This window comes from Pteropus alecto, unplaced genomic scaffold (assembly GCF_000325575.1).
Source record: "Pteropus alecto unplaced genomic scaffold, ASM32557v1 scaffold146, whole genome shotgun sequence".
Classification (NCBI taxonomy): Eukaryota; Metazoa; Chordata; class Mammalia; order Chiroptera; family Pteropodidae; genus Pteropus; species Pteropus alecto.
In genome coordinates, this window is record NW_006442107.1 from 33,089,383 (window position 1) to 33,117,008 (window position 27,626).

A 27,626-nucleotide genomic window follows, 5' to 3' on the forward strand; every position below is an offset into this window, starting at 1 on the left:
GAGAGTTAATTCTTATCATCTCCTGTGCCTCACACTGGAAAATCTTGGCTCTGCTGTTCGAGCAGATTGTGTCTACATCTTGACTCTATATAGGTGTGTGTGTGTGTTTGTGTGTGTGTGTGTGTGTGTGTGTGTGTCTCCCTATTTCAACCTGTACCAGATTTTGGTTCTCATAGATAATGAAATCAGTTCAGCATTGCCCATGCTCCCCCTTCCACCATTCTGGAAGGAAATCTGTAGAGAAGAAAAAGATACCTGAGGTTCTTAAAAGTGAAAGCTAGCAAAGAGGCTGAAAAAAAACAACTCCAAACAACCAAAATATGAATGATTGTCAATCTTCATTTCAAATACTGATAGTCTTTCTCCTAGTGGCAAGAAATCAGAAACAGAGAGGGGTGTGTGCATATGCGTGCTTGCGTGCGTGTGTGTGTGTGTTTGTATACATACATACATATATATATATGATATATATATGATATAGTTACTATATATATTTATATATCATATATATATATGATATATTTACTACTGTTACTAAAGCTGTTCCTCACAGGCTTACTGTGTGTCAAGGGGACATTTCACAGGTGTCATTTTCTCATTCAATCCTACAGTAGCCCTCCAGATCATGTAGAGCAGATACTGGTCCTATTTCACAGGCGAGGAAACTGAGGACTTTCTAAGTGCTCTTTCCACTCCGGCTGGCAATGAGGGCCTCTGCATTCTTTCCTGACTGTACCTGTAGATTCTTCTTTGACCAGGGTCAGTGCAGTGTTTCAGGTCTCAAATTCCACCCCTACCCCATCTGTAAAGTGAGGGGGTTGGCCTGGATATTTTGTGTTTTATCCAGTTCTAAAAGTCTATGATTCTAAGATTTTAAAGGCATGACCTTAATAAGTCTGAGAACTTTTAAAGGGTAGGATTGATGTATGTTTATCCCACTGCCTAGAATATATTGAGGAATAAATGAAAATCTGCCTTACATCAAAGTAAAACGCAAAACACGAATAAATACAAAAACAAAATATTAATATAGCTGTCTACATAAAAAGTTAGAAGGCATTTGTGGAGAAAATTCCATAAATAAAGTCAAATGGCAAAGCTTAAACTGGAAAAATATTTTTTAGAGTGTACTATTACAAAGGTTAATGTAAAATACTACAAAAGTGCATAACAAAAAATGAACACCCCACTGAAAAACTGGCTCAGGTCATGAAGTAAAGATTTACAAAAGAAAAATACAAGTTAACAATAAACACTACAGTGATGTCCAAATTTTAATAAGCATAATGAAAACAGGACAGAGATATCATTTTCTACCTGTTGCACTGGTAAAGATTTGAAAGATTCGTATTGGCTGGGAGAAAGTCACCTCATACACTGGCATGGGCATGTGGGTTGGTACAACTCAGTTAGTGAACATAGAAAAGTGGAGCATGTCTGCCTCTAAGAACTGACTCCAAGGAAATAGTTGTATAAGAACACAAAAATTTAGGTACAAGGATACTCATTTAATCATTGTTATAATAGTGAAAAGTAGGTGACCAAAATGTCTATCATTGGGATAGTGAATAAATTTATAACATGGTATATAATACTCATTTTAGATAATGATGTCGGTCTGTAGTCATAGAAATGGAAAGATGTCCATAGTATATAAAGTGGAAGAGAAACAAAATTTATCTAGAGCATGATGAATTTTGGGGGTAAAAGTTATATAAAAATAATTTGGAAAGACACATACTAACTATACTAATGTTGATTGTGGCTAGGTAGTGAAATGGACAATTGATTTTTATTTCCTTCTTTATTTTCATTTTTTGAATTTCCTTTTTTGTAAAGTACATTAATTGCTTTTGTAATGGGAAAAGTAATAAAGATATTCCAATTTTTAGAATATATTTGCCCTTATCAGTAGTCTGGGATGTATATTTTTAGCACTTTTAAAGAAATGACATGTCATGGGACAGATGTGATTTTGATAATATTTGGTCATATCACTTAAGAATTACTAGAATTTCTAGTTAGTGCAATTGTATGTTTATAATTAGAGCTCTCTACTAACTTTTGGCATGTATATGTGTGTTGTGGGGATAATGAAGGAGTTGCAGGGACATTGTTTTCTCCTTGGGACTTCTATAGTTTGTCTCAAGGAAAAGTAGTAGAAGTTGAGGAAATATTACTGGGACGCGGGGCTAGACTCCGTGCTGGACCAGGTGGGCCGGCTTGGCTGTATAAAAGTGAAGGAAGACATTCTGACGCTTGACCCCTAAAAACTCTAGTATGCATCTCCTAAGAATAAGAACATAATGGCGGACACCATTATCATACCTAGAAAAGTAAGTTTGATTCAGGGATAATATCTGATATAAATTTAAATTTCTCCAATTGTCCTCAAAATGTCTTTTAAGCTGTTTTTCTTTTAATCAAGGATCCAGTCAAGATCCATATCGTGCATTTGGTTATTTTATCACTTTCTTCTTAATCTAGATTTTAGAACAATCTCTTTGCCTTCTGTTTGAGTTTCACGACATTGATGTATTTGAAACATTCAGGCCAATTATAGAACGTTCTAGATTTGCCTGATTGTTTTCTCATGATTAAATTCAGATTAAGTTTTTTGGCCAGAACACTGCCTAGGTGATATTCGTACTTCTTATTTCATCTTATCAGGAGGCTTCTCGTGTCCGGTTGTTCCACCATTGGGGATGCTTGCAGTTTTTTAATGAACAGGAAGCTTTATCTTACACACACACATTCAGGGGTATTAAACATTCCTTGTATTAGATTTTTATATCTTTCATGAGTACAAAGAAAAATTTATTAAGAAGAAATATGCAAAAAAGAATATATCAGGTGTTTCGTTATCTACTGAAAATTTCAAATTTTTCCTTGTGTGTGTGTGTGTGTGTGGAGAAAGCATAGATATTTGTTAAGCTACCAGTCTTTATCCTTGTATTTATGCAAGCAGGATGGCATTAACTATAGTATTCTATTTATTGTTTCTAGTGTTGGATTGATAACATAGGTAAAGATGTAAGACAGTCTCTATTTGGCCATTGCAAGGCCCGATCTATAACATGCTCAAATACCAGCAGTCCTTTTCACTCTTAATTGTTATAATAATATGTTTTTAAAATATAAGATTTTCTTTTCTTTTCAGATTTTGGGCATATTATCTTAGAACAATTGAAGATAAATGTTTTTGGAAACAATTGAAGAAAAATATTTCGAATGCATTCTTTGCCTTCATTTAACCCCAAACCTCCAGCTGAACTAATAGAAAATGAAGAATGTTTTCTTTTGGTGACAGGATTCTAGTAGACTATCTTTCCTCTTAGTGGCTCCAAGGACAAGGACGAGGCTGGGAGCTTTTGAAGTCTTGCTGAGGCATAACGTTAATTTGTTTGAAACAAAAGTCTTTGTGAAGCTTGTGGAGGGTAATTGGTAATGTGGAGGTGTTGATTCTCTTTTTCAGGGCGTCTTTTATGACCAAAACTGTGCCTTGTGGAAATGAACTTCATAAATTCCTCATCTGGGACACTGCTGGTCAGGAACGGGTAAGGATACGCTGTTGTTGGCTTCTAGGAAAATACTGAGATCAGTTTCTGGTTTCTCTCTATTCAGCAAGACTCTAGTGATTGCAAGTGACAGAAACCCAGCTTGAAATGACTTAAGCATAAAAGGAAAGTACTGTTCAACTATGAGAAAAATGTAAGGCGGTGACCATTTAAGGCAGGGTTGAGTTCAAGTCTTTCAAATGTATTATCAAAGGCACCCAACTCTATTCCTTTTATTTGCTTCCTTACCTCTAGGTTGGCTTCATTTTTAGGCAGACTCTCCTTTTTCCCTTTGCTAACGGTGGCAAGGATGGCTGCATAAGCAACTCTAGGCTAATATTCTGTCACCTTAGCAACCCCATGATGGAAAGCACTTCTTTCTCACGAGTTGCATCCTATGTCTCAGCACTTGTGGGTTTTCATTGGTCATTTGAGTCATGCGCTCACTCTGGAACTTGATTCTGTGCAGAGTTTGGGGTATTTGATGCTCCTACTGGTAGGGCCAGGTAATACACTTACCCAAGAGGTGGGCTGCTGTCAGCTCCACCTGAACCACATTGACTGGAAGTCAGGTGGGCTGAGTTCCCCAGGGAAAGTCTGGGTTCTCTTACTGGAAAATGGGGGAATGGATGTTGGGTTACCAGAAACAGTAGATGACCTCTCTCATTCTTAATTCTTTTTATTTGAACTTGATGATGTATGGAGTTATAAAGAAGATTATTTAAGAAGCTCGTTATCTTTAGATTTTAAAAAGTGAAATAGTAAATACCAACAGACTGTGTGTGTAACAGGGATTTTGTGTAATAACTAGAGTGTATATAATCAGAGTTGAAAGGGGTGGTCAAGATAAATGAGTGAAGCACAGGAATAACCAATATCTTGTATTAACTGAGAGCTTTCAGCCTGATCAAAACTTTCATCAGAGCTAATAATTATAGAAATAAGTTGAACCTTCCCTTATGTGATCCAAGCACAAAAGTCACCTTCTCTACCTATCCCGTTTAAAATATCATCTTCCTTCTTTTCCTCCCTACTCTACTCAATTCATTTTTCTCCATAGCTCTTGCCAGCTCCTAATATACTATTTAATTCACATATTGATTCTGTTTATTGTCTCTCTCCCTCAAAGGAAGAGAACCCAGGGTTCAGGATAACCCATCATTTTCTTTATCTACTCCTAACAAATCAAGTGTGTGTTTATACGGTTTTCATTTTATATAAATCCCCATTTAAAACTGACTCTCCGGGGTTTGTAGATTAAGGTGTTTCAAAGATTTATTTCCTTCCTTCCTTTCTTTTTTTCTTTTTTTCTTTTTTTCTTCTCTTCTCTTCTCTTCTCTTCTCTTCTCTTCTCTTCTCTTCTCTTCTCTTCTCTTCTCTTCTCTTCTCTTCTCTTCTCTTCTCTTCTCTTCTCTTTTTTAAATGAGGACAAATCTTCTGGCCCACAAATGCTAACCTCATTTGAATGTCTGCTATTTTGCTTCTAAACTGAGAGCACAGACTTCCATACATGAACCCACTGCCTGTTCCTCCTCTTCAACTCCGTTAGTCAGCTGTGCATGCTGACTCCTGAAATGAGAGTGATGGATTGAAAGAAAAAAATGTCTACTTAGGGAATCTCTTCTTTACATACTTTTGTGTTCTTTGTAGTTGTTCTGCTAGTTTTTTGATTTCTTTTTTTTGTTGTTATTTAAACTTAAGCGATGGGATTTTCTTGCTCCCCTTTTTACTTTTGTCCATGAAATAGTTGCTTTTGCAGCTGCTATTAATGAGCATAATAATTCAATTTGATGAATATTTCTGGCTTAGTATTAGCAGTACTACTACTTCTACTACTTGGCGCTATTCTGAGTGCCTTCCAAGTACTAACGCATTTAGTCCTCTCACAGCACTCTGAGGTAGGGACTATTTTTATCCCCATTTAAAGCTTGAGGTCATTGAGGCACAGAGAGGTAACTTGCTCAAGGTCACATAATCAATAAGGCGCACAACAGAAATTTGAATCCAGCAGTCTGAGTCCTGAACTTTATGGTGGTGTTCTGATAGAAAAACCACACAAAAGCCATACAGTTGAAAGTAAAATTATCCAAAATTCTACTATCCAGGTATTTTCCATTATTGACATTAGATGACCATTCTTCAGTTATCTCACTATATGTGTGTTGATAATTTCATATCAATGGGATCATGATTTTTTATAACCTGTTTTTATTTGATAATACAATGTTCCTATGGAGAGATTTCTGTAAGATCTAAGCAGAGTTTTTGACATGTAGTTACCTCTTCTAATATACTATTCAAGAAGTTGATTGGTTTTGATGAAATTTGGTACATTAAAGTGACTGCTGTGGTTTGTAGTTTGGCCCACTTACCATCTCAAAGGAAAATGGCAATAGAAAATATTTTATATAATGTTATTTCTAATTATTGTAATTGTTTTTCCTAAAATTTGACTATTAAAGGTTTTAGACATCTGTAACTATATTGCAATGTCTGTACTTTTAAAACGCATAGTATTGCATGTACTATATTAGTATTATATATATAATTAGTGTTATATATTATTATAATTATTAGAATTATTTGTGCAAAGCATGACTCCATAGCAGTGCTTCAGGCAAGAGCTATTGAGTTTTGGATGGTAATTTCAAGTGACTGCTTTTTAAAATCTAGATTTGTGGAGAGAGTGTGAGGAATATTTACACAGTCTTTGTGGTCATCCGATCACTCTAACCCTCTAAGACCTGATTTAGTTATCCTCGGGCTGTCCTTGTCTCGTGTCCCTTGGTACAGTCTTGCATCTCTCCAGTGATGGAAATTTTTCAATCGTTTTGGCAGCTTGTTGCTGGACTTAATTGTGCTTGTAATGACGTTGCCTAATGTTTGAGCTAAAAATAAATTCCCTGCTGTCGCTTGTGCCTATTGCTATTTGTTCTGTCTCATTAATTGTTGGAATCCAGTGCGTTTTATTATCCCTCCTAATCTTTGTAGAAATATGCTACTGTTCTCTTTAGTTTTCATAACTTTAAATAAACAAAATCTCTTTGGATTTATAATTTGACAATATAAAGATATAGATCTCTGTGTCCTCAAAGGGGCATAATGCTTGGTGCAGTGCTTTGCACGTGTTAAATGCTCAATATTTGTTTCTTTGTGGAGTGATTGAACCAAGTTCTGCCTACCACACATGACATTCCTGTTAAGGTCCTACTTACTGCCCATTACTAATTGTATATTATATTTGTAGCACAAATTCATACTCTTGAAAATTATTTTTTCCTCTGAGCACTGGAAATGTAAAAAGATACCACTCCTCCTCCCTCTCTTTGTATAAGAGAGTTTTCATTCATGATTTGCTGTCTTAATTTTGCTTTCATTCCGCCAACTATGGTGGGCATCCTGTGATTCAGTGGCAAGTGGTAATCCATAAAGTGCCTCTGTAGAAAAAAAAAGTTTTAAAAAATGTAATCATTTCCAATTGATTGTTGAATCTAATTTGTTAAAAGCTTAACATTTTCAAGATTTGTGTGTTTAGTTTGTTGCTGCTGAGAGGTGTTGAGAGGGGGTGAGTATGGGCTTTCGTGGGCTTTTTCATCCTGTCCTCTTCCAATGGGTTGTGTTGGTTTCTGCTTTATGCTGAGCTGTTAGGAAGAGCCGCAGTAGGTCAGAAGGATGCACGCAGGAATCGCAGCTCAGAGAGATCCCCAGGGGAGAGAAAGAAATTGATCTGTCCACTTCTGTCCTCCCGTCTTCCATCTGTCAGGATTCCGGATGGGGTGATGAGACTTCCGTCCTAATATGTCAACAAGTCATTCTTTCACACTGAGTTTTCTTTTGATGTCTTTGTTTTTCTACTAAACTGGGGACGAGAATATCCTTATTGCTATTAAAAATGTCTCGTCAAGATAGGAAATGTAACTTTCATTTTCTAGATATGTGCTTCCAAATCATTCTGTTTCTGCTTTAAAATACAATTGCAATCCAGAGGATAACTCCATAAAAAATGTCAATATCTTGGAAGAATTTCAGGCTGCATTCTCTTGGTTTGATCCATCAGAGCAACATTATTCTAAGAATCTCACATGGAAAAATATTAACATCATCTTATTCTTTTGTTTTATTTGGTTGAGTTCAGTGTTAATAGTTGCCTGCCTTTCCTAGTGGACTGTTGCGTTTATAAAATTTAGGTTTCACATGAATCACAGTCACAAATTCCACAAAGTTGAATTGATGGTTCCATTATTAGCATAAAAACTCTTTACCAGTGGTCCCCAACCTTTTTGACACCAGGGACTGGTCCTCCTATGAGAATCTAAAGTCTGATGATCTGAGGTGGAGCTGAGGCGGTGATGCTAGCTCTGGGGAGCACTGCAAATACAGATGAAGCTTTGCTCCCTCAACTGCCGCTCACCTCTTGCTGTGTGGCCTGGTTCCTAACAGGCTTCAGGCTGGTATGGTCCAAGGCCTGAGGGTTGGAAACCCCGGCTCTTTACTATTTTACAAACACATCTAAAGTGGAATAGATTGACTTCTGAAGTGAAATTCATTATTTTGTGCTTTTTAAAGATGAAATTGGAGAACACAAGTACAAACTAAAAAAATAGCCTCCCCCCACGTCCTTCAGACATAGCCTAATTTCAATCTCTAGATTTGTCTAATCTGGATATTTCATATAAATGAAATCACAATATGTAGATTTTTGTGACTGGCTTTCACTTAGCATAACAGTTATTGAGGTTCATCCATGCTGTAACATAGATCAGTGCTTCCTTCCTTTTTGTGGCTGGTTAATATTCCATTGTATGATTGTACTACACTTTGTTTATCCATTTGCCAGTTAACGGATGTTTGGGTTGTTTCAAAATTGATGGGTTTTATAGTAACTCTAAGGTTAGCATTTTGAGGACCTGCCAAATCATTTTCCAAAGTGGCTGCACCATTTCCTATTCCTACCTGCAATGTTTGGGGTTTCCAGTTCTCCACATTCTTGCCAATACTTGTTTTTGTTTAACTCAAGGTCACAAAGATTTACTCCTACATGTTCTTCTAAGAGTTTTACAGTTTTAGCTCTTACCTTTAGCTCTGTGATCCATTTGTCGTTAATTTTTGTGTTATCTTATGAAAAAGGGATTCAGCTTCATTCTTTGTATGTCACTATCACACAAAATCAGTTGCCTCAACAGTTTGTTGGAGACTGTTCTTTGACCAATTAATTATCCTGGCACCTTTGCTGAAAAGCAGTTGACCACAAACGTGAGAGTTTAATTCTGGACTCTCAGTTCTATTTCTTTGATCTAAAATTCTATCCTTATGCCAGTACCACATTACCCCTATTATTGTAGCTTTGTAGTAAGTTTTGGAATTGAAAAGTATGCCTCCTCCAACTTTGTTTTCCTTTATCAAGATTGTTTTGGCTATTCTGGGTCCTTTGCATTTCCACATGAGTTTTAGGATCAGCTTGTAAATTTTTACAGAGAAATCAGCTAGAATTTTGATAGGAATTGTACTGAATCTATAGATGAATTTGAGGTTATTTACTCATTAAACCATTAAATTATGAATGGTAAGCAAGTTGTATAATGTCTTTTGTCTGTTTGGAGATTATGCATGGATTGGAAATGCAGCCTTGATTCCAGAGTGGTATATAAAGAAATATTCTGAATAAAGTATTAAATTTTTAAAGTGTTTAAATGTGTTCTCTATAATAAATTCATATAAAACCATAAACAAGGTTATATTTGTAAAGTTATCACTTAAAATTTACCAAACCATTATTAGACTTGAAATTTATGATATTTGACTAAATTATGTCTTTTAAAAGGAATCTGTCTTCAAAATAGTGTTATTTGAAGCTGATTCAGTTTTTCTGAGCAATATTCTCTAACTTAGGACCAGATTTATTACCTTAATACGTATTGCTAAATAGTATGATAATATTCTGAAACCCATTGATTCAAAAGGCTTATAGTCACTTTCTTAGTGAGTACACAAACTTTTTTTTTTCAATTGTGAAGTATTTCAGGTATTCCAGAAAAGCACATAAAATAATGTAATAAACATCTATTTGCACAAACAAGTTTATTAACTTGCTCCTGTTGAAAGTTTTCTTTGAACCCTGAATACCTGAAGAAGGAGAAGTCATGCTTATGCCCTCCAGGAGCTGACAGTTTAATGGATGAAGCCATGAAATCTGGGCATCATGCACTGTTTAACCATTTAACCATCCTGCTTGTTTGCTGACTTTGGCTTAATTTTGCAAGCACCTACCAGTCTCCCATAGTTTGAAAGGTTAAGTGATTGGACCACCTGTGCTCAGAGGGCCAGGATGCAGACGAACAAAGCCGCATTGTACGTGCTAGGCCCAAATGGGTGCATGAGAAGGAAAAAAGAACCAAAGATGTCAGATATCCCAGGTCAAGGTCAGGCTTTACACACATCAAAAGAAACTTTTTGCTCTCTTTCCTTCTTTCTTCAGGGCCCTGGAGCCTATGGTCAGGAAAGCGGATCACTATTCATAGGCCATTATTAAAGTCAGGAGAAGTTTGACCTTCGGGGAGTCCTTGAAGAATGGGGCCTCTTACATGCTCAGAATGAGCTGCTCTTTGTTTTCTCCTCTGCTTGTTGTGCTGCCACTGGAAATACAGGCCCAGCTGTAAACGCCATCAGCAAAGAGCACACACTTAGAATTTGCCTCTTAACCTGCTGTTGGATGGGGACTGCTTCACCCTGTGGCACCTTCTCCACAAACTCACTAGAGAATGATTTTCATAGGAACCTCCTTTTGGTGGGAGAGGGTAGAGTAAATACACGATTTTGCCGCCCCCCTCCCCCACCTTCTCAAGAGAACAGTGCTTTTAATTAGTGCAAATTGAGATCCTGTAAGAGAAATAAATATTTCCTCTCTCCACTCCCAGGTCTTCCCCCCATAGCAAGGATACAGATCAGAAGCTTGTAGATAGAGTGTGTGCTATTAAAAATGAGATAAACAGCTATTGATAGGGCAATGCCATGCCATCTCCTTTTAGAAGAAGTGGTACAGCTGAAGTGGCACAGTGATGTTTGAACGCTGGCGACAGAAATTACAGAAGGAGAGCATGGCAGTGTTATTTCAGGAGGGTCGTCTGTGGGCGTCTGTGTGGGCAGAGCCAGAGCCACCAGCGCTGGCACATGTTTCTGAAGTTGTGCTGTTTGGGGGTGTTGGTGTTGTTTAGGAAATTAGGAGCTGAGGTGCAGAGCTGGGTGTCAGAATGACACTGACAGGAGAGAAAGAAGAACATGTCCATATATTAAGATAAATTTATTAAGTCCTTCAGGAAACACTTGAAACATTTCTGAGCTCAGCTAGTGAGGTGGGAAAGCTGGAAGTGAAGGAAAGGGAATGGGAAGTGGGAGACAGGGACAGCAGGGAGGAAAATCTCAACCATGAGTTGGTCTTAAGAAGCAAAGATGAGCTTGTCCTGCCCTAAAGGAGACCCAGCCCCTTACCCCTTCTGCATTTTCTATGTCACTGTAGACCCCACTGTTTTTTGTGTTTCCCAGTGGACATCTCCTCGTCCTCTGTGTGCCTTCCTCAGGGACAGGCATGTTCTGAGAGGGAAGGTAACTCCATTATATGATTCTTCACAAGTTGGCCACGACATTTTACTGGTGTGCATTTTAGTCTGGGATGCCCTAAGTAGCTTCTAATTATGAGGCGCTGTCTGTGCCTCTTGGATTGAGGCCAGTTTCCATTTTGCTGACTATTAGAGGATATGTGGTGACAATTATAGCAGCCGAGCTGGAGACGGGCACTGGAGAAGCCAAGAGCTAGGGTCGCATGTATATAGAACCCAAGAACCACTTTACTGGGTTGTGTTTTCTTTTCTCCCCTCCTCTTCCTATTTTTCTTTTATGCCGCTAATTTCCTAAATCTGGTTAAAATATAGCCAAAAGGGCCTATGAAGCCTGTGAATCTCACTCTTGACAGGAAATTAGACACATGGACTTCATGTAATTACCAAGGGAACGTACTACTGAGGTGCTGAAGGACATGTCTACATAGGACCAGTTGGAGTGTCTTCGGAGCACAGATTCGCAGTTTGGAGACTCTTATATCCAGGGCAGCCCCTTTGAAGGTGGCCTGACTCCACCCTTCACTCCAAGGAAAACATTTGCCTTTTGAGGCCAGAGATCTTGTCTGTCTTCTTCTCCTTCTCTGTTTGTTGCCTATGGCTGCTGTAACAGGGGACCACACATTTAGTAGATTTACTCTCTCCATGCGGAAGATGAGAAGTCCAAAATGAGTCTCGCCAGGCTCATACCAGAGCACACTGTGTTCCTTTCTGAAGGCTCCGGGAAGAATCCATTTTCTTGCCTTTTCAGAGACTGCCTGCCTCTCTTGGGTAGTGGCCCCTTCTATCTTCAAAGCCAGCAGCACAACATCTTCAAATCTTTCTTACTCTCTTGCCTCCCTCTTCCAGTTGTAAGGACCCTTGAGTTGACATTGGGTCCACCCGGACAATTCAGGGTAATCTCAAAGTCAGTTGGTTAGCAACCTTAACTCTGTCTGCAACCCTAATTCCCCTTTGCCATGTACCATACAAAACATATTCACAGGTTCCAGGGATTAGGATGTGGGCATCTCTGGGAGCTTTTTTCTCCTCATTGCTTAGAATAGTACCTGTCACATACCAGGTGTTCAATAGATACTTACTGAATGAATAAATTTAGCATAAACATATATCTTTATTATATCAACTTAAGCAGTGTTTCATTTCAGAGAAGTAACTGAGGAGTGGACAAAGCATGGAATTTGGAGTCAGAAGAGCTGTGTTCAAGGTCTAGTTTCTACCATTCAAGAGTTGTGTTTCTGTGGGCAATTTACGTAACCATTCCAAGCCTGTTTTCTCATCTGTAAAATAGGAACAACCCTATTGTCTACCTTCCTTCACAGAGTTAATGACATGTGTTCAGTCATTAAATATTTGTTGAGTTCCTCCTATGGCCCTCATCTGGCATCAGGGAAGAGTTCTTGGAGGAAGAGGCAGTTGAGAGAAGGTGTGAATGAAGTGAGGGAATAAGCCTGTGGATGTCTAATGGAGGAGGTTCGGGGCTGGGAAGGCCTTGAGACCCCAGTGGCTGAGTGGAGCAGTGAGGAGGACAGGGGCTGGAGATGGGCAGGAGTGGGGCCCAGTGCATGAGTGACTAGGGCCTTACGTATCATATACAGAGTTTGGATTTTATTTTTAGTTAGAAGGATTTCAAACAGAAAAGTGGCACATTTTGACTTGTATTTGAAGGGAAAAAAAAATCCCAGTGGTTTATAGTTAACACAACGTAATGTTAAATGTTTCTTTCAGAAGACTCCAGTGGTGGGGGCGGGGTAGGAAGTGAGGAGAGGGTAGAAGCATTCCAGGGGCTGTGTGTTAGGGGTGATCTTGAGACTAGCTGATAAGAACATGGAAGTGCATTGTATTGTGATCTCTTCTTCTGTATATGTTTGAAAATTTCTGCCATAAACAGTTAAAACTAGATTTTATGCTATATGTAAGTAAATATCGTTAAGTTGGCAATTAAAAACAGGATCTCTCTGGCTGCCAGTGTGGAGGCCACTGCAGCATCTAAATGCTCTGATGGAAACTTCTGGACAAGTGGTCAAGGAAAGATGGTCTGGGCTTGGGAATGGAGAGAGTAGACTGAGACAGTGCTCTTTGGGCCGGGTCTGGAGGCTGCATATGATGCTGTTGGCATTGCTCTTGAGAACAGCGCAGAGGCCTGGGTGCCTGGTACACTGCAAATGAATGAAACCACTTGCTTATAAATGTGTTTTGTGGGCTTTGGACCCGTTCCTAGCAAGGTGCTGTCACAGATGTGGGAGGCCCCCTTGTGGCTGCCCAGCAAGGGCAGGATTTCTTGTGGGCACCGTGGTGGCAGGGTGGAGCACACAGCTCTGGGGTGTTGGGTCAGGCCCTGCCATGGGACAGTCCTCAGGTTGAAGTCTGTCCTACCCCAGGCGTGACCTGGATGATGAGTGCCTGCTGTCTCATTCTGCAGGGAGACTTATTTTGAAGATAGACATTTACAGGAAACGAGGGTGAGAGAGACTAAACCAACCTAGGCAGAGCAGAGCAGAGAGAGGGAGAGACATGACTGACCTTCACGCATTTCCTCCAGATGCATAAAGCAGTGGCTGTGTGTGATGAGAAGCGCCGATGACGTAGAGACAGGGTGGGTCATAGTTCTGGACTTTTAGGAAATTCCATTTGCTTGCCAACAGAGGAATTAAGAGCTGAGGTTCCCTGCAGTTGGGTATTTCATGGGTGGGAATAATGTATTTCTACAGCATTTTAAAACCTTGACTCTGTCTTATACATTATTCCAGGGATCAGAATATACCAGTTTGTTACCTTGTCTTTTAAAAAAAATCACTAATCTATGCCTTCTCCCAACACTTTTTTATGGAAAAATGTTTGGATTTATGTCAGATCATTTTTTCTTACAGAAAGTTTACACAGCATCTTGTCCCTAAGGAGTCAAAAGCATGCAGGTCACCTCTAAAACCCACTTCCTCCTGGCTCTTTTCATTCACACCTTTGATTCCTGAATGCTGAGGAGGCTCTTTGACATTAATTGGCACATTAAAAGAAAAGAGAGAAAGAGAAAAGAGATCCCCTCTTGTTGCAAAAGTAATGTATCCAAAAGTAAAAATTAAAAAAATAATAATTCAGAAATATTCTAATAGGTGGTGGTCTGCCTGTAATGGTATAATTCAGAAATAGCCATTGTTAATAGTTCAGTAATAGGTCTCCCAGCCCTTTTCTGTTCAACTTCACATACTATTATGTTTTAGGACTTCTGAGTAGGCATATGAAACAGGCGCTCTGCTTTTCTGTGGAGAGAGAGGGTCTGTGTAAAAGCCAGGAATGTTCTTCTGAATGGCACAGAGAGAACATTCATTAATGGTTTTTCCATTCAGCCTTTGCCAGCTGAGAATGTTGCGAATGTCAGGAATTTTTCTCTACTTCTTCCCTCTTTGTTTGAATCCTAATGGACTGCTGGATATGTTTTGACTTCTGCCCTTGACTGTCCGTGGCCTCAGCATCCTGTGAGAGAGTGAGAATTTCTGATTGCACACTGGCACCTGAGACAGACCAGCACTGGCTCCCAGGCTGCACTGAAGTGACTCACCAGGGACAGAGCGTTCTCTGAAAATCGTAATACAGAACCAATCCCTGCAAGTTCCTGGACGCGATGCCAGAGCCTTCTGGCCTGCATAATTCTCATCCCTGGAAGCCGAGCCCAGCTGGAGCCTGTCCTTGTTTGGAAACTTTGTGTATTTTCCACCACTGCTCATTCTTGACGTGCTGAATTTTGCTGCTATGGAATTTATGATGCCACAAACCTACATTTAAGGAATTTTGCCTGAAGCAGACTGGGTGGTCTAAAGGATTAGGAGATTTTTTGGAATAATACTTTCCACTGTGTGATATGTACACACACACACACACACACACACACACGCACGCACACGCACGCACAGGATGGTGTGGCATGGGGAGAAGGAGGGTCTGTGTTGCAGGTAAGGCACTCAAAAGAATCAAGAGCTGAGCAAGGGAAGGAGGTTCCATGCAGAGCCTGTCTTGCCGCAGCCACGAGTATCTTCACAGAGCAGAAAGGACCTTAGCTATCGCCACCACCCCTATTCCCACTGCTCCCTCCATGTTAAAAAATATGAAATGAATATAGAGCCAGACACAGGTCTCTGGACTCCGCCTTAAGTCTAGGTCTCTTCATGTTATGTGTGTATGGTGGGTTCCAAGCATACTGGGTTCCTAGGTGTTAATATATACTACTTGAAAAAGTGGTAAAGAAATAAATTATGAATCCTGAGTTTACATCAAAATTAATAGGTTTCTTTACTATAGACATTTTCAGAGACTTTAAGGTACTAATAATACTTTGTAAACCTCCAGGGAAGCATTTTTATACATAGTGTTTATCAAATTTATTTGGCCAAGAAAGCTTTTTTCCAAAAAGCATCTCAAGGGCCCAGATTTCTATAGATAGAAGACCCTTGGGAAATATAAAACTAGGCCATCTTGCCTGTGTCATTTCATATTTTTTGGAAACTTGAGTTTAACTGCTGCTTGATAGTTCACAATATCAGGGGTCCCCAACCTCTGGGCCATGGACTGGTACTGGTCCTTGGCCTGTTAAGAACCAGTTTGCACAGCAAGAGGTGAGTGGTAGGCGGACGAGCCATCTGCAGCCACTCCCTAGTGCTAGCATCATCGCCTCAGCTCCACCTCAGATCATCAGGCATTAGATTCTCATAGGAGCACCGGTCCCTGATTCCCAAAAGGTTGGAGACTGCTGCACTATATGGCTAAGCCAAATTTATGTTTCCGATCCCTAATGGTTAGACATTGAGGTTGGTTCCAATTTTTCAGCATTATTGATCATTCTAGAATGAATTCTGGTTACTTTGTGATCTTCTCAGATTATTCCCTTCAGAAGTGGAATTGTTGAATCGAAGCATGTGAACTTTTTCAAGACTCTCAGAATACTTTGTCCAGTTGCTTTCCAGAAAGCTTATGTCTGCTTATCCTTCTACCAGTTGTTGCAAATGAGGACAGGGTTATTAGCATCTGTCAAAGCTGAGGAGTCTAAGAAGCTCGAAGGCCAATATGTTTTCCCTTATCCTGTAGATAGCCAACAATTAAAAAACAAAAATTCACATATACTAAGGACATAAATAGCCATTTTTTTTGAGGGGACAAATTAGCTTTTCACAATTCCCTGTGCTTCTGAGAGTTACCTGATTACTTTAATTTGATATTACAAATATTCTGTTTAATAGTTAGAGAAGGAAGGATTTTGAATTGGCATCTGTTGTGCTAATTTTCAAAAACTTTTAAGGTGAGGCTAAAAAAATTGTATCAACCTCTTATGATTGTGGGCTTTGTTTCCGGAATAATCTTTTATGTGAGTGTTTTATCAGTCTTCTGACGCCATGGAAATTGAGTTATGTCGTGTTGAGTATTGAGACCGATTGTGGTGCTTTTGTTTTATATTTGTATGGGGAAAAGTATACACATTGTAGGCTAGAAGTGATTTATCCTTTTGTTCTCCACTAATATTATCCTTTGGTCAATGCATTATTGGGTTTCGGAACTGAGATGTGAACTTTTAACTCATCGAACTCCGAAGTCCCTGGCAATAAAGTCATTTAAGTGGCATTACCAACAGATTTATTTAAAAATGATTCCATTTGGAGGAAGGAAAGAACAAGTAATGCATTATAAACAAAGTTCTATTCAATAATTCATGAGACCATTTTAGATTCAGTTCATGGTGTTACAGCTGAAAATGAACTGTCTTAGAAGATGTCCACGATTTGCTCCTCCTTGTGCTTGTGTACCTTGATTTTTGAGATATAAATTTTGTACTGACTCTCCTTCTTGGTGTGTTTGAATGGACCATTCTTGTATGGAGGCTATTTTGAAATAATGTATATAATTGGGCTAAAAGGATACCTATATGCATTTCCTACTCTTAGCAAAGCAGGAATTTTTAAAAAATAACATTGCTCTTTTTCTGTCTGGGCAGGAATTTTAATTTTGTTTTCTACATGTGGAGTGAATTGCCAAAGGGTAGATTAGAATAGACTTATTGATGCCTAATGTTATAAAAAACACACGGTGCTGGGCAGTCAGTGACTATGGAAAGGCACGTGTGGTAAATAGCTTGCTGTTCTCCAGGGAGTCCTGGCAAGTGGCCCAAGCCCTTTAGCTAGGAACTCCTGGGTTCATCCTGAGCTCCATCTAGCCAGATCCCTTGTCTGAAAACCACAGAGGCACCAGGGCAATTTCTCTTCAAATTGGAGACTTTCAGGAGGGCATGGAATTGGCAAAGAGTCACCTGCTTCCTTCCACTCTTGCTAGAGCCACACTAGCATTCTTCAGCGCAATACTGTGATGTGCTTCAGGTTTCCAAATAGGATCACGTCAGTTTGGCAAGTGCTTATTCCATGATCAGTATTGTGTGGGAAATAAAATCGAATGAGCGATTATTTTATTGTTTGCCGGAAAAGCTTCAGGCTCCATCCCTCCTTCCTTCATTCCCTCCCTGTTCCCTCCCCTAATATTACCCCAATAAAAATGACTCCTTCTTTTTAAAACTTAAAAACCATTGTAACAATTTTTGCTACTCAGACTCATAAGGAAAATGTGCAAATCACTAGAAATCCTGCCATTAATATTTTGAGAAACATTATGTTATACCTGCACACAGACACACACCCACGTATCATTTTATCCTAAATTATATTATGCCACATATGCTGCTTTGAGACTATTTCTTTATTTAATAGTATATCAAAGCTTATTTTCCTATAAAAAATCCTCATTATCATTTTAATTATTGTGGAATATTTCATTACATATGTACAGCATTAATGAATTCTCTATGATTAATCTTTAGGTTGATTTTAAATATTTGCTCCCACATATAGGGATGAGTATTTTTGTGTGTGTGATGATCACTCCAGTATATGTTCCTATAAGTGGAATTACTGGGTCAAACAGTATGTACATTTCAACTTTTGATATATATTACCGACAGTGTCTTTGAAGGAAGGTCTCTTTAAAATAAAAATCGTATATATTTAAAATGTATGACATGGTGATTGATGTACATATACATTACTACAGTCAATGCAATTAACATATCTCCTCACATAATCACCTTTTTAAAAAAACGATGAGAGCACCTGAAATCTTTCTTGGCAAATTTCCAGATTTAATACAGTATTATTAACCATATTCATCATACTGTACATTAGATCTCTAGAATTTATTCATCTCACATAACTGCAGCTTAGTCCCTTTTGACCAGCATCTCCCAACCCCCCAAGCTCTTGGTAACCACCACCGTACTCTCCACTTCTATGTGTTTGACATTTTTAGATTATACATAAAGTGAGATCATGCAGTTTTTTTCTTTCTGGCTTATTCCACTTAGCATAATGTCCTTCAGGTTCATCCATGTTGTTGCAAATGGCAGGATCTCCTTTTATAAGGCTGGGTAATATTCCATTGTGTATATATCTACCACGTTTTCTTTATCCATTTATTTGTCTACAAATGCTTAGGTTGTTTCCATGTCATGTCTATTGCGAATAATGCTGCAATGAACATGCGAGTACAGATCCTGCTTTGAGGTACCAATTTCATTTCCTTCGGGTATATACCCCAAAGAGAAATTGCTGGATCATGTGATAGTTTCTTTTTAGGTTTTTGAGGAATCTCCATACTATTTTCCGTATTGGCTACACCAATTAAAATTCCCACCAACAGTGTACAAGGATTCCCTTTTCTCTCTATCCTCACCAACATTTGTCACTTTTTTTTAAAATAACAGCCATATTAACAGGTGTGAGGTGGTATCTCATTGTGGTTTAGATTTGCATTTCCCTGATGACTAATTAGTGATGCTGAGCATCTTTTTAAAGAAAATCCACACAGACTGGATATGATAAATCTTTCAAATATTTAATAAATTAGTAAGTGCCTCACCATTGCTTTTGTTTTCATTTCTTTTATTATAGTTGAACATGTTTTAAAGTATTCATTGGCAATTTCTATCTCTTCCTGTTTATCAATCTATCTATCTATCCATCCATTCTTTGTCCATTTTTCTGTTGAACTGAATTATCTTTTTCTTAATGACTTTCAAATATATACTCTTCAATATATTGTACAATATATTCTTCAAATATATTCAAAGATATTCAAATATATTCAAAGATATATTCTTCAAAATATACATAAAATCTGTATGTATCCTCAGAGTACTTATCCTACTTAGGGATAAATGGTTCTAATGACCAACAAGACTCGCATTGCTCACATTTTGGAATGAAGCTCATCTCTGTCACCATTTGTCATGCCTTCAAGGGACAAAGCCATCCAGACCCGCGGGCGGTTGCTGAGATGTCCTTGCTGCAGTGTTCCTCATTAATGGCTCAGCTAGGGTCTTGTCATCTGTGCCAGACTCCTTATTCTTGCCCTTGGCAAGCATCTTTTTCTTACTGCTGTATAATTCTAATGAGATTGCCCTGGTCAGCCATATTAGATAAATGATGATCAGTAGAAAAAAGAAATTTCATAGGATATTAATATTTAAAATAAAATTTATTTTTGGCCTTTGCCCAAGAGTGAATTTCATAGTCTATAAACCATAAGCATATGTGAGGTTGAGGAGGAAAATTTGTTATTTAATATAAACCCTGGGAAAATTCTAAAGGAAATTCAGTGATCTTATGTAAAGATCATGTAGGATAAAGTTTTATATTTAATTTAAGATTTCATGAGATGTGTTCACTTTGGCTTAAAACTGTTCATTGTTCCTCAACAGTTTCACTCCCTGGCTCCCATGTACTATCGTGGATCTGCTGCAGCTGTCATAGTGTACGACATTACCAAACAGGTAAGAATGTCCCCGTTAGAATTTAGGTGATTTATGGTGATTCTCTGTCTTAGAAAGACCAAAGCAGAGACTTCACTGCGTGAGTCTTGACAGTAGCCTGGTATGAGATTTCATAATGTGGTGAATGGGGATTATGAACACTATGTATTGAGTTTATTTCACCTATATGTAATGAAACATTTTAGTTTATCTGCTAAATTAAATAAACAACAATGAACGGTCGTTTTTAAAATTGACTCTGTTTATAGAGGCAAGGTCATGCCTGTTAGGATTATTCTCTAGAATATTAGCTTTTTAGGAAAAGGAAAACTATCTTTAAGTTTTTCATGTTTTATAATTATAGGATGCTTATTTTCTATTAGTGTTTCAATCACACTGTTTAAAATGCCAAGGAAAGTGTTTATGTATGTATAGTGTGTCTGTCTACATTTAACATAAATATATTTTTAGTGATCACATTGAGGATCTAGGATATCCATCAACAAATAACTGCAATGGTATGCTGACATTTTTTCTCACTCCTGGAGTGCTGACTCAGTGCACAGGGACCAGTAGTTTAATGATTCTTCACAGTTGCGTCCTGGAGTTCCTGACCACTTTTACCTAAATGTGTCTGCCTTGGCTTGTTTCCCAGAGGACAGTTGTGAGTAAAAGGCAGAAAGGAAAACAGGACTCTAAAGTGTGTGTGTGCGTGTGTGTGTGTGTGTGTGTGTGTGTGTGTATTTTTCTTTTCTTTCCTGAAGTAAGTATGAACATTATTTTAGTTCTATGCCTAGGTCCTTTTTCATCTTAAGTCATGGCTATACTTTTAAATTAATGCTATTTATAGAAGAAAATTACTGATAGGACTTTATTCACTTTATTAAATTTCAGTTTTAGAAAAGTGAAACTTTTACAGGATATTGAAGGATAATTTAGCTAATTATGACAAGACAGGTTTAGTATGTTTATCTACATGAAAGTCCTGAAAATACTTTTTCCATTAAATTGTGTTGGGTTTGTATTTCTACTTGGTTGAAATATGTAGGGTTATGTATGAAATACATAGGGTTATGTACATGGGATTATGTTAGGAACCACATAACTCTGTTATGTTGATGGGTCTTTCCAGTGATTGATTTACACTTTGGGTTTAGGACTCATTCCACACCTTGAAGAAATGGGTGAAAGAGCTGAAAGAACATGGTCCAGAAAACATTGTAATGGCTATTGCTGGGAACAAATGTGATCTCTCAGATATAAGGTAAGATGCATTAAATTTTTTTATGTGATTAATATCTCCCATCCCTGAATGTCTACATGCAGAAAGCTGTCATGCCTTGTTGTTCTCAATGTAATAATTTAATTGAGAGTCATTTACTGTGGTGGTCAAGGTGGTATTTTTCAACCAGAGTAAAATTAAGGGGAAATAGTAGAGAAATGCAAATTTGATAGACTACACAGTAATGAATATTAAAATCAGACCTCCTATACATAGCACAGTTATATCTCTGACTCTAGATGTCTTTGGGCTACATGGTTTTATTATTTTTGTTACCTTTTCTGTGACTATTATCATTATTACTACTATCATTTTAGTAACACTTTCGTATGGTAAGGAGAGTTAGATTCTTAACATTTTCATAGCATCCCTGTTTGTTTTTGTTCTAGACTTTAACTTAAGGATGTAGTCAAGTCTATATAATCTCACTATTTTGTTCTAAGATCTGAATATGATGCATCATATATGAAAACCTTGGCTTGTTCCAGAGATACTGGATTATTGAATTCCTTTACCTGGAGAGATGTTTGTAGATACCCACTCCACATGGACTGGAGATTTGTTGATAGCTCTATCTAGTCTGATAAGCTAGCTACTTTTACTAAATAAAACTGTTATGTAAAAAGGAAATAGTGAATTTGTGCTGTCTCCATTCTCCTGTCTAATTTAATACTCAGCAATTCTGGTAGTTGATTTTCATAAAGACAACATCAAGCTTCAGGTGTCTGCTAATCCAAATATGATTAAAACAAAGTTAAATAACAATGAAAATAGATCTTACAAAAGCTCTTAACATGGACTTTGACAAATTAATTACTCGTTTCTTTGGGATTTCAAAAGCTTTATATCACATTGCATCAGGTTGGTTTATGATAACAGCCATTAACACCACTTAATCATTTGTTCTCTGGAGGATGGACAAATCTTCCAACTCCCCAGACTTAGTTCAGTTCCCTACCGTCTTTATTGTGATCCTAAAACAGCTTGCTTGTTCAATTCCCAGCTGAATTGCTTTACCTTTTATCATTATAAGGGAGTGAGGTGGGTGAGTAAAGGAGGCTTTTGCTGAGAGAAGGCGCTGTCATCTGATACCATTGAACTGTGGTAAAAGGCTTGACTTAAAGTGAACTAAGCCTTGTGTATCGTGGAAGAGCTAATGAACTAGAATTTAAGCAGAAAATGATTTAAACTTGAATGGAATTATTAGAACTCTTGGTTACATGGAACTGAAACCCAATAGAAATTAATTTCAGGAAAGAGAGGAATTTATTGAAAGGTCCTGGTATCCACATGGTTAAAAAGAGGGCTGAGTTAGCTCCAGTATGCAATGTGTTCCATCTTAAGTCTCTGGAAAGGTATTGGCCTGGCATTCTCTCTGTTTCCAGTCTAAATTGCCATGGATGGATTTCCCACATTGTGACAAGGCATTGTGGCCAAGGGAGGGGGATTTTGGGTAGTCCAAGAGGATTTTCTCACCACAACCATGAGAATGGGAGGGTGGCTGGTTTAGAAGGGGGGTAGTTGCTAGAAAAATACAGCCTGGGCACATGAAACATGTCTGTGACATGTTGGCTTCACTACTGGCACCTGAAGACACATCATTTCTCGGGGAGGAATTCACCTTTTATGCACTGGTATAGCATTCTCCTCAGCAGGCATTCTGCTTTGTGCTAATCAAGTCCTATATATACAATTTCCAGAATGTCCTGATAGCACAGTCCATCCATCTCACTTCCAACCATAAGTTCACTCACAGCTCCACCATCCCCAATGGGAGACAACCCAAGACTACATCCAGCTACTGCATCTAGTGGTGACATCATGGGGCCACTTTCCTATGAGCCCAGGTTTTTTGGGTAATACCCTTTCTCTTCCAGTTGGCCTCGAAATCTAAGTTTGGCTTCTCAAGAGCCTGCAGTTGTGGTTTAAAGTGTGAAATGTGTATCTTTTGTTATACTCAACATTATTTTAGATGCTACTGATTATTGGATCACGCAGGAAGAAATGACTCCCTTTGCAATTCTCCTTCAAACCTCTACTTAAGTCAATGAAAAATATTAGTTTGATGCTCATAAATTTTTAATTTTTAAACATTTATTAATATATAATTTAAAATTTTAATTTTTATTGAGATAATTTATAAACCATAAAATCTACTTGTTTTAATACACTTTAGTACATTTATAGAGTTGTACAGTCATCATCACATCTAATTTTAGAACATTCCCATCTCCCTACAAAGAAATATCATGCCCAGTTACAGTTACCTCCAATTTCATATCATTTTCTCTTGTGCTTGATTTAGTCTCGTGTTGTTTTGTACAGTAACATGCTGTACAGGCTGGTAGCCTCGGAGCAATAGGCTATACCATGTAGGCTAGGTGTGCAGTAGGCTGTACCATCTAGGTTTGTGTAAGTGCCCTCTATGATGTTTGCACAACAATAAAATTGTCTAATGATGCATGTCTCAGAACATATCCTCGTCATTAAGCAGCACGTAACTGTAGTTGTCTGTAGAAGGTCCTCCACCTTAGGTCTGCTTCCTCTCTCTCTCTCCAGGAGAGAACAACAAGTGTAAAAATAAGTGTTAGAGACTTATTAGCCTCAAGTTCACATGGAACATTCTCCAGGATAAACCATATACTAAGCCAGTCAATAAACCTTGATAAATTTAAAATAATTAACATCATACAAAGTATATATTTAGATTACGATGGAATTAAATTAGAAGCTGTCAACAAACACATGAGGATAGAGAAAAACTGGATCACTCACACATTGGTGGTGTGAATATAAAATGTTACAGCCACTCTGGAAAATAGTGTGGCAATTTCTTTTGAAACTAAATATACAATTACCATATGGCCCAGCAATCGCACTTTTGGACATCTGTCCCACAGAAATGAAAACTTATATTTACACAAAACCCCGCACATTAATATTTATAGAAGCCTTTATATGCAGTAACCCCAGACTGGAATCAGCCCAGATATCCTTCCAAAGATAAATGGCCAAACAAACTGTGGTGCAGTCATACTGTGGAATACTACTCAGCAATAAAAAGGAACAAACAACTGATACGTGCAACTTAGGCGAACCTCCAGGGGAATTATGCTGAGTGAATAAGACCCGTCCCACAGGTTTCATAGTGTCTGATTCCATTTATATAATGTTTTGAAATGAAAATATTTTGGAAACAGAGGACAGATTAGTGGTTGCCAGAAGTTATGGTTAGGGGCAATGTGGGCGGGGAGGGGAGGAAAGCAAGCATGGTTATAAAAGGGCAAAGTGAAGGATCCTTGTCATGTCAGAACTGTTCAGTATCTTCTCTGTGGTGGTAGACACGTGAACCTACACAGGTGATGAAATGGTGTAGACCTTTACATGTGCACACACACATACCCACACACACACGTAGACCAGTAGAACTGAGGAAATCTGAATAAGAAAGAGGGAATAAATGTTTGTGATATTATATTATAGTTTTGCAAAATGTTGCCATATGGGGAACCTGGGCAAAGTGTACAGTGAGTCCCTTAATATTGTCTTATAACTAACAGCAGGTGAATCTACAATTACCTCTATAAAATGTTCAATGAATAAAAATTTGATTGAGACAAAATAATAACTAAATATTAAAACAGCATTATATATTTTATGCATATTGTATGTATTACATATAATTAAATAAAGTTTGGTAAGCACACTGGGGCAAATGATGAATTTATCTCCAGAACAAACAATGTACAAAAGAAGAATCAGATAACAATATTAAAAATTCCCACTTAGGAAAGCAGAAAAAGGGAAGCCTGATGTACTTACTGGTCTGTATCCAGAGTATAAACTTTCTCCCACTAGGCAGGAACAGTCTAATAAATGATTGGGCCTGCGACCCTAATGGGCATCTGCTTGTTGACAGCTTTCCATGGCATTGGAATCAGGTTCTCGGTCAACCAGTCTGGCTGCTCCAGATTTCTGCCTGCTGGTATGATTTTTCTGGGGAGCTAGCCAAATCTCTACACCCCAGACCTTATGTAGAGCTTGACCTTCTTTTGCTCTAATCCTAAAACACTTTGCTCTCCTGTAATTGTCAGAAGACTATTTTATTTTTCATTGGAGAAGGAAAGTATATAGGGGTGTGTGTGTGTGTGTGTGTGTGTGTGTGTGTGTGTGTTTGTGTGTGTATGTGTGTGTAACTGGTCTCATTTAACAGACTTTGGTTGTGTAAGCTTATAAATTCTTAAGAGGAGCTAAGTTTGCCTGGTGTATTTTGAGAGGTTACTGGAATTTAAATGGAATTAACTTCCTGAACTTGACTCAGCCCACTTGAGGCATTAGTGTGTAGAAGTGCTTCATAGAGGAGATGCTCAATCATTGGGTCAGTATGTTTCATATCCACACATGTTCCAGAAGATGGTACAAAGATCTGAGTATACCACTCAGAGTGAAAGGCATTCAGAAGTATCTGGTCCAGTGAATTCAGGACTTGTAGTTTAGTTAGTTTTTTTTAAAGACTCCTGATCTTCGTAAGAAATTTTCCTGAATATCTTGGACAACTCTAGACAAAAATCTCCTTGTGCCCAAATTATTGTGACATTGGAGTAATGTGTAGTTTCTGTGAATCTAAGGTGATGAAGCAAACTGGAATTGGTATATTGTATATAAGAAGGCTGTCCGAAGCTTGCACACAGTAGGTGCTTGGTGGGTGTCACTTTTCTTCTTTCCTGCTACTCATCTTTCTCCCCTGTAAGGATCTGCCTTGGAGAGAAGCTCTGGTAAAAACTCCTGGGGAGGAGAGTGTGCTGTTCCTGATGAGACCTGGCAAACAGGGCTGTCCCCTTCTCCCTGCCATCTGCCGATGCTGAGATAGGGATTGCAAAATTGGGGACATTTTAGGGACACATGGGGTTGAAAGAAAATAAGAAAACCTCAACTGAAACGACTGTGCGGGAGTAGGGTAACAGCTGACTTGAAGAGCAAGGACAGCTCAGAGCAGAGAGAGTGCATGGAGCAATTTGCCTAACTCAGATGGCAGGAAAAGCTGACGTGAGTCAGTGGCAGAGCACTGAGCTTCTGAACCAATAACGTGTTGCATGGGGCTGATTCCAGTGGCTCTAAGGAGGGCAGATTTGGTCTGGGAAATCTGAGGAGCCCAGTGAGAGACTGCACGGCCTTATCTTGGGCCTGGTGGAATAATTGGGGCAAAGAAGTCTTGAAAAGAAAAAAATGAAATAGGTCACTTTGCTTCAGTAATTTAAAAAGTTCCATGAATATAAAAATCATGTAGGACACTTGTTAAAAATTCAGGTTCCAGGATCAAGCTCCAGAGATTCTGATTTAATAGGCAGCAATAGGCTGGGCACACATGCATTTTAAAAAGTGCTTCTTTTGTAAGTGGTCCATGGGCCATAGTTGGAAAAGCATTGCCTTAGGTGATAGGAGCTTATGGTAGGGAAGAAGAAGGAACTCTTGGAACCTAGCTGGGTCTCTGTGTAATCTCTGCAGGTCTCTGACTGGAGGCCACACCTGCCTGGGCTTCTCTCTTACCTTTTAGGTCTCATGAGAATGGAAATAGGAGCTTATCATTACCCAGGATCCAGAAGCAGCAATTTGATCTCTCAATTAGGAACTCTTCCTGACTTGCTCAATCATTTGGATGTTGGCCTTACTGAAATGGATTCTCACTTGACCTGCTCAAGGGTCTCCTGTTGTCTTTTCCTTGGGATTCCACCCCTTGTTGGCATCTTTAGGGCTGTGAATTAGTCAGGGTGAGGGAGGAACATGTAGAAGTGCTGACGAGAGAAAAGCTCTCAGGCCTAATTTATTTTATCTGGCAAATGGTAGCAGTGGGAAGTTACCCAGCAGAGTGATAGTGGAAATTAGGGGTTTGAGAATGAGGAACTTTCTACTCAGAAGTGGTGGGTAATGACCTGGGGGTGGCTCTTCTATCACTGGCCCTCTCTGCCCACGATTCCTCCCCTCCCCCATAAATTCAGCCAAGGAGATCATCAGGGATGATGTTCTCTAGCCTCTTCTAAGAATGGACTTAAGGGCTTTAAGATCTTGTATCAACACTTCTGCTCTCTCTAAAGAAACAGTGAGAGAGATTGGTGGGACTGCTGCTGGTAGTCAAGACTTTTTCCCTGGAGTAGAGCTTATATTCCAGGAAAGGAGCATCTGGGGGTAGAAGTGAAACTCGGGTAGAATGGAAGGAAGGAAATTTGTCCTATCAGTTTTCAGTCATTCAATTAGCAAATAATTTTTGGTAGTTATTGTATGTGCAGAAAGTCCTATGGGAAGTACAAGAAAAGCAAAGAAAATATTTTCCTTTCCGCTGTTTG

General features: G+C 38.6%; 1 protein-coding gene across 1 annotated transcript in view; it reads left to right on the forward strand.

The window, feature by feature from the left end:
- Positions 1–27,626, forward strand: part of RAB31 (RAB31, member RAS oncogene family) — a 117,455-nt gene that overhangs the window by 58,069 nt on the left and 31,760 nt on the right. The window contains exons 3-5 of the mRNA XM_006920080.3: positions 3,476–3,557; positions 19,953–20,024; positions 21,161–21,267. Of these exons, the coding sequence (XP_006920142.1) occupies positions 3,476–3,557; positions 19,953–20,024; positions 21,161–21,267 (261 nt within the window). The remainder of the gene's footprint in view (positions 1–3,475; positions 3,558–19,952; positions 20,025–21,160; positions 21,268–27,626) is intronic.